The sequence below is a fragment of the Pollachius pollachius genome, assembly GCF_949987615.1.
Source record: "Pollachius pollachius genome assembly, chromosome: 9".
Classification (NCBI taxonomy): Eukaryota; Metazoa; Chordata; class Actinopteri; order Gadiformes; family Gadidae; genus Pollachius; species Pollachius pollachius.
The window spans coordinates 21,437,891-21,445,314 of NC_136942.1; the positions used below are offsets into that span (position 1 = coordinate 21,437,891).

General features: G+C 44.3%; 1 protein-coding gene across 5 annotated transcripts; it reads left to right on the forward strand.

Annotated features, from left to right (window-relative positions):
* The first annotated feature begins 990 nt into the window (after nt 1-990).
* Nucleotides 991-7,412, forward strand: pgghg (protein-glucosylgalactosylhydroxylysine glucosidase). Of its 5 annotated transcripts, XM_079743901.1 has the most exons (14): nt 991-1,037; nt 1,833-2,092; nt 2,317-2,527; nt 2,773-3,208; nt 3,423-3,542; nt 3,636-3,767; nt 4,067-4,178; nt 4,272-4,344; nt 4,439-4,575; nt 4,670-4,803; nt 6,363-6,458; nt 6,651-6,748; nt 6,840-7,063; nt 7,226-7,412. In XM_079743901.1, the coding sequence occupies exons 2-14, from the start codon at nt 1,849-1,851 to the stop codon at nt 7,300-7,302; spliced, it is 2,094 nt and encodes a 697-aa protein (XP_079600027.1). In that variant the 5' UTR covers nt 991-1,037; nt 1,833-1,848; the 3' UTR covers nt 7,303-7,412. The 5 variants fall into 5 exon arrangements, 3 of the variants coding, with proteins under 3 accessions (XP_079600027.1, XP_079600029.1, XP_079600028.1); XR_013812111.1 differs by lacking the exon at nt 7,226-7,412 and having other exon boundaries at nt 6,363-6,447; nt 6,840-6,853; XM_079743903.1 differs by lacking the exon at nt 6,363-6,458.
* The last annotated feature ends 12 nt before the right edge of the window (nt 7,413-7,424 follow it).

Consider the following 7,424-nt stretch of genomic DNA (forward strand, 5'->3'; position numbering starts at 1 on the left):
TCCTGGCCTGGGACCCCTCGGCCACTAACTGTGTCCTCTGATGGGATCGGGGTCCTCGACGCTTCCTCTAGTGTGTTTTCTCCAGCATGTTAGGGTAGCCAGATGTCCTGTGTAACTGGAGGGGGGAGCAGCTGTAGCCTCTCTCTGCGTCATCACAGTACAGAATGGGCTAAACAAGGAGGCAAATAAAAGTTATTTTGAATATACTGGGATGACTGGGCTGGGATTTGCGTCTACAAGTTGCAAGTAACAATGAGTGTATTTAGCGATTAGCCGTCTTCTGGGGAGGCCCCCCTGGAAGCAACGTCAGAAGTGTGTTGTCTTTTGGAGTTCCCAGCCATAAAGACCCAAACCCCAGCTCTAGTCCGTCTGTGTCTTTGTCTCTGGATGAATACAGATAGACACCACTGTCCCGTAAGGATAGAACAGCTGACAACAAGCTCAACTCCTAATAAGGTATGCCAAGTTGGCCAGGGCTCGCTCTCGCTTTCTCTGTAAATACCCCTTAGGTCTGAGAAAGACAGAGAGGAAGAGAGCTGGGGAGGAAGAGGGGAGCGGATGGATTGCAGCCTTATATGGGCAATGCTTTGCTTTTCCCAGGGTTTGTGGTCCTTACCGCCGGCACGGGGCCAAAAAGACCTTTCGTGACTCCGCTGCGCTACCTGGAGGAAATTGCCAGTTTTGCAGGCCACATAATTATAAGAATAAAATCGTTGTTTATTATTTTCATCCGAAAAAACGTATACAAAGGAGTAGTGTTTGAAAGGAGCACGCACATATATGTTAATTTATAACGTTTTGAGAGTCGGCCTACTAATTACACCAACAAGGACTGTTTTGCAGTTATACAATGTATGTATTCATACATCTATCGACTTCTGGTTGCATGAAACTGATTTACAAAAAATAGAAAAAGGATAACAAAATATCCAAAACGCATCAAATTCAAGCCACGAGACCGAGAGTCGTGTTGCTCTCGTAGCAGTGTGAAGCTGGCTGCGTGCAGACTCTGGATCCGCCTCCTACTCATAAACCGCGTAGGTCCACTATGTTGTTTTCATTATAAAAAATTGCCGATCTGCTTTTTAAATAGATAATACGTAGATTGAGTTAAAGTGTACTAAGAAATTACTTTGCAGACTTAGTAAGAGTATATTCGAGTTTTCCTATCGTGGTTACCGTCAGAGCTTTTCTGTAGACCGCCAATCTCGCAGGGAACCGAAACATTCCGACTGTCAGCAGAAAAGTTTTTTAAGGACAGATCATATATACCGAACAAAGGGGTACATTTATTTCCCTAGGTTTTGCAGATGTATCTCGAGCAACTGAACAAAGCCTTTCTCATAGTATTATTATTATTATTTCAAAATGAATTTACTTCAACGTTGCGTTTTTCAACTTTCAGCGTTGTGGTGAGCGGATATACGTTTTAAAAGTTATAGTATTGTATAAATGTTATTTCTATTTGCCTACACGAAGTCCTGAAATGTAGGCCTAACTGTTTAGTTAACTTAAAAAGTAAAAAGAAAAATAAGTAGCCTACGTGTAAACTAGCTTTTTGTGATTGATTCAAGAACATATTCACTTTGTTAACTTCTAGCCCATTCGAGTCATTTCTATATAGATCAAGTTTCCAGTTTTGGATAATATTCAATAAGGAAGTGCACGCACGTTTTATGCCGCCTGCATTGGATTAAAATATCCCTTTGTAGATCCATCCCTATTGAGGGGGAGGGAGTCAAGTAGTTCCAGCCTGTATGAACTGTTCCTGGGCAACCTCTGGACCCCTCACCGACCCAATTCACCATTCCATCATCTCTCATCTTTCTAAGTCTATATAACTTCACCATGACCAGTGGATCTGACCCCTACATCTTCACCTCCAACACACTGCCCCGTGACCCTCGCTTCCTCCCTCCCTTGGCCAATGGCCTGCTGGGCTGGAGAGTTTACCATAACATCATGCACATGGGCAGTGTCTATAACGGGGAGGGGGGAGACTGCCACCGGGCTGACGTCCCGTGTCCCCTCTCTGTCACCATGGAGATGGAGGACCCCGTGCAGCAAAGCTACAGCCTGAACACACACACGGGTGAACCTCACACAGCAGTCACATCTAAACCTCTATCTGTATGATCCTGCCATGTTTGAACTAATCTGCTCATTCCATCAAACTATAATAATAATAATTAATTCATGATTTAATAATAAAGTAATATAAACCATCCCCTAACATCATTGTGATTCTTATTCAGATTCCTATTGCTAGATTATATGATTTTTTTTATTGATATTTGACTCCCTTTCCTTCCCCAGGTGTATTCACCCACACCATTAGCACAGCTATAGCGACTGCCACACAGTCCTTCTATGCCCATCGCTACTACTCCCACCTGATGGTCATGGAGGTCAGCGTAGAGCGCCAGGCCGTGACGATGGAGCCTGTCACTGTGAAGCTGTCCAGTTCTTTCACACCGCAGAGCAAAGACATCGATTTCCAGTCTTCTCCTGACTACAGAGGGGGAAGGTAAGGCGATAATGTGACACTATATCATTGCCAAGAATAGATAGGATGAAAGGAAGGAGAGGTTATTTTCTATCAAACATTTAAAAACTATTGCTGGCTTACAAGGTAACATGTTACTTTTAATATCGTACAATTTAACATACAATTGACGCAAACTGGTTACATTTTAAACAATGGTTAATGTGTGATTAAGTTTGTGACACCAAAAAAGCCAAAATTACACTTTGAACTCACTAATCCCTCAGGCACATCCAAGGCCAGACCACTGCCGCCGAGGTCCCTGGAGGCCCCAGGCCCACTGTGGACCTCATATGGACCGTCATACCTCCAAGCCTGATCCTGCAGCCTGAGCAGAGCCACTCTCGCTGGGGCTTCCTGCTGGCGCTCGGCAACACCACCCAGAGCACCGAGGCCAGCTTCGATGAGGGCCTGAGTCTCATGGCCAGCGGGGACCTGCGGGACTCCCACCAGCATGCCTGGAAGGAGCTGTGGCTGGAGAGCACGGTGGAGCTGGTGGGCTCAGAGACCCTGAGCAAGGCCGTGATCGGCTGCCTTTTCTACCTGCTGAGTGCTTTCCCCCCCCTCCACGACGTCTCAGGACTGTTTGGCGGGGTCAGTCCTGGAGGTCTGTCTAACGGGGGCGGTGGCCAGGATTACTGGGGTCATGTTTTCTGGGACCAGGTAAAGCACCTCTGAAGTCCCCCCGCTGCCTGCTTTCACAATGGTTTGCTTTCCTCATCAATCATCACTAAAACGTGTGTGTGTGTGTGTGTGTGTGTGTGTGTGTGTGTGTGTGTGTGTGTGTGTGTGTGTGTGTGTGTGTGTGTGTGTGTGTGTGTGTGTGTGTGTGTGTGTGTGTGTGTGTGTGTATTTGGATCCCCTTGAATCTTTCTAGGACATTTGGATGTATCCTGCGATCGCTCTCTTCTATCCCCGGCTGGCCCGGGCAGTACTAGAGTACAGGGTGCGGACCGTTGATGGCGCAAAGGATAACGCACAAAAGCAAGGCTACAAGGTGCGATCACCGCAGGCATTGTGCCCGTCTCCACAGTTTGTTTGTGTTTCGGGTGACCTGATTTAGCTTTTCTTTCCTGTGTCCTTTGAATAGGGACTAAAGTTCCCCTGGGAGAGCGCCGTGTCTGGGAGAGAGGTGTGCCCCGAGGACATTTACGGCCAACAAGAGATCCACATCAATGGTGATGTCAGCCTCGCCTTCCAGCATTACCTCTACCTCACACGCGTAAGCTTTCATACATCACGAGAGCTGGTCTGTCACTAAGAATCTTACAGACTGATGAGGACCTCTATGGGTGAACTTTAAACCTCTAAGGTCTGAGGCTGTGTGGTTATCCCACTGTGCTTGAGAAAAACACAGCCAACCCAAGTGAGCTTGGATAACAGGAACATTTTGTGTTAAAAAGGATGTTGGTCCCAATGAGTACAATGTACAAATCCAAAATAAATATTATATATTAAAAGAAAACAGTTGCGTTATGTGTACAACGATATTCACTATTTGATGGCGTTGTTTTGCTCCAGGACCTTTCTCTGTTCACAGAGGGCATGGGCAGTGAGGTGATCTGGGGCGTGGCTGATTACTGGGTTTCAAGGGTCACCTGGGATCAAAAGGACCAGAGCTACCATCTCTTGGGTAAAAGAGTTAAGTTGTGTACGTTACGTTTGGAAATATTCTATTACTGTTCTTTTTCTAACAACTAACCACTTCTCTTTTTGTTTGCTTTAGGTGTTATGCCACCTGATGAGTATTATTACGATATCAACGACTCCGTGTACACAAATACAGTGGCAAAATCAAGGTGCTGTTATCAACATTGGCTTTTATTAATTTACTGTCGTACAAATATCTGAAAATAGATTTATTCAAAGTAGTGAAATCTTTCTAATCTTCAGTCTGCAGTTCGCTGTAGAGTTGGCCAGTCTGCTACAACACCCTGCGCCTCAAGAGTGGCAGAAAGTGGCCGACCACATGAACATACCCTTCGATCAGAAGGACAAGTACCACCCTGAATATGATGGATACATCAAGGGTACTATTCATTGTTTTGTCGTAATGCTACACACAGAAACAAGTCTCTGGTCTGCACTAGTACATGATGTGTTTCACTTTCAACCTCTGTCAAGGTGATCCAGTAAAGCAGGCAGATGCAGTGATGCTGGGCTATCCGTTGGGTCTGGCCATGAGCCCTGAGGTCAGAAGGAACGACCTGGAGGCGTACGAGGCTGTGACGGACCCTGATGGCCCAGCCATGACATGGGTGAGATCTGCTAGAAGCTTACATCTTAAATTTACTTTAACATTTAGGGCATTTAGCAGATGCTTTTATCCAAAGTGCAGGTCGATGCATTCCCTGTATACAACAAAGCTAGCTCAGATAAGATGCAACACAACTAAGTACTTATTTTCATCTTAAAGGACGATATCAGGCTGGGTAATCAAACATTTGAAAGTTGTCCCTCCTGGCTTCAGCAAAAAATCTCTTTGCCGAACTCCGAACGCTAGATTACCATACTGAATTTAATCACCACAAAAACAATTGACAAAATGTAAAGATCAAAGTGCTCTATTGCCATTGGCAGGTGCATTCACCAGAAATGATCCTGGACGCGGTGAAACAAAATGAAAAGTCAAGAACACACTAATGGAAGATATATAAATATGACATAATTATAAAGGAAAGATGTTCTCCTTATTGCCATACTGTGCCTCAGCTTTCAGGTGAGTGGGCTGCAGAGCAATGGCCGAATGTCCAGCTTGTTCATAATGCTATAATCTGCATTCGAACTCTCAACCTAAGGATCACCAGTACAAGGCATTATCCCATTGAGCCACTAGCAAATCTGAACTGTAGCCTCATTCACATGGTCAAAATGCCTATTGATAAGCACACAACATCAAGAAAAATCCAAGCACACATTTCTCAAGTGAATTAATGGCTCTCTTAAAAGCATATACCTGAAAAATCTTTGAAATTCTGGGGAAATTAAACATTTGTTGTCAAGAACACTAACGGAAGAAATATAAATATGACAGAGTTAATTATGAAGGAAAAATGGTTAACGTAGAAGTTCCCCTTAATGTCATACTGTGTCTTGGCAGTCAGATTCTTGGAATCTAATGAGCCGGAATGTTGATTTGTAACCATACCTGAAAATTTCAGAGTTTTCGATTTACAGTATAGGCTGCAGTATGACTTTTATAGAATTTTGGGGGGTAAGAAATAACGGTACAGAAACAATAGGGGACCCCTAATTAAATTAATTAAATTATATATTTACGGATGCTTAAGTAAGACCAGGAGACACAGTTACGATTTACGTTTGATTATCCAGACGGGTTTTGACATTTAATTTTGCATGCAATTATCACATGTTATTCTACAGTGTAGCAATTTACCCTGACACAAGCCCCCCCATGACTCAGCTACACCACCTGGGGGGCTTAGCTAGGCTCCCCCAACACCAACACACAGGTGGATGCTGCACAACACTGTTGGTTTGAGAGTTGGCAAGATGTTAAAGGCAGAGAAAGGTGATGGATTCGAAGCAGTGGGGAAGTCCTATGCCAGTGCCCATCTTGCTTGCGGGTGGTGATGGTTGGTTTATCCTGTATGCCTTGATTGCCCAAAGCGCAACAGGGGTGCAGCCTCCCCCATCAGAGAGCATTATCAGTCTGACTAGGTTAGGCCCCTTAAACCAGCCAATAACCACACACAGATATGGGACCTGTCAACAATGTACAATTACAACAAGAGCACTTCTGTGCTAATGTTGTCATGGGTAAGTGGATTTAACCGTGCCCATTACCTGTTGTAAGGGAATATTCGCAGTGGGCTGGCTGGAGCTTGGGGAAGCAGAGAAAGCCCAGAAGCTACTGGAGAAGAGCTTTGATAACATCCAAGGTCCGTTCCAGGTAGGAGAGAGAGACGATTTATGCACTTCAGACATATGGCTCTCGTCCCCCTTTTCTTTACGTGGCTATTCACACACATACACAAACACACGCAGACACACACACACACACACACACACACACACACACACACACACACACACACGCACACACACTGGAAAATGAATGGTTAATATTACTGTCACCTCACAGGTATGGAGTGAATCCTCTGATGGCTCTGGGGCAGTTAACTTCCTGACGGGCATGGGAGGCTTCCTGCAGGCTGTGCTGTTTGGTTACACTGGATTCAGGTCAGCTCATTTCATAATCCAACTTGAAACAATGAAATAAAAACACTTAATTATCACTTGATATTATTTTAAAAAGCTGTTCCCATTTCAGAATCCAACCAGAGCGCCTTGATTTCAAGCCTCTTCTTCCTAATGGCTTGTCTGAGCTCATTATCCGCGGTGTGAGTTACCTGGGCAACAAGATGGACTGGATGCTGAGGAAAGATGAGGTGTGCGTCATACTGAGGGAACAGTCGACAAGTGCGGAAGAATCCGCAGCGTGTGCTTTGAAAGTTGTCCTGCAGGGATCAGGACAGAAAATATCCCTCGTACCAGGTAACAAACAGCCTAAAAATAACCATCCTGCGCTAGAATGTGGAACTGGCTTATTGACATAATCCTTTGTTATAGGAAGTGATGACAATAAGAGACATATCAATATATTGCAGCTTGTATATTGTTGCTAATGGTTCCTTTTTTATACCTATTTGTTCTTAGGAAAGCCTGTCACCTTTCCCAGAGAGGCGGGGCATATTTGTCAAATGGATTCAACAATTTCCTGTTGGCCTCTTTGAAATCTGAGCAATACTCAAAAAAAAAAAGTTTTATTAACCGTTTGTGTTGAACCATGATGACAATATTGTAATTTTGTGAATTTGTGTAACTATTTCGTACTAAATAAATATTAACCAATGTG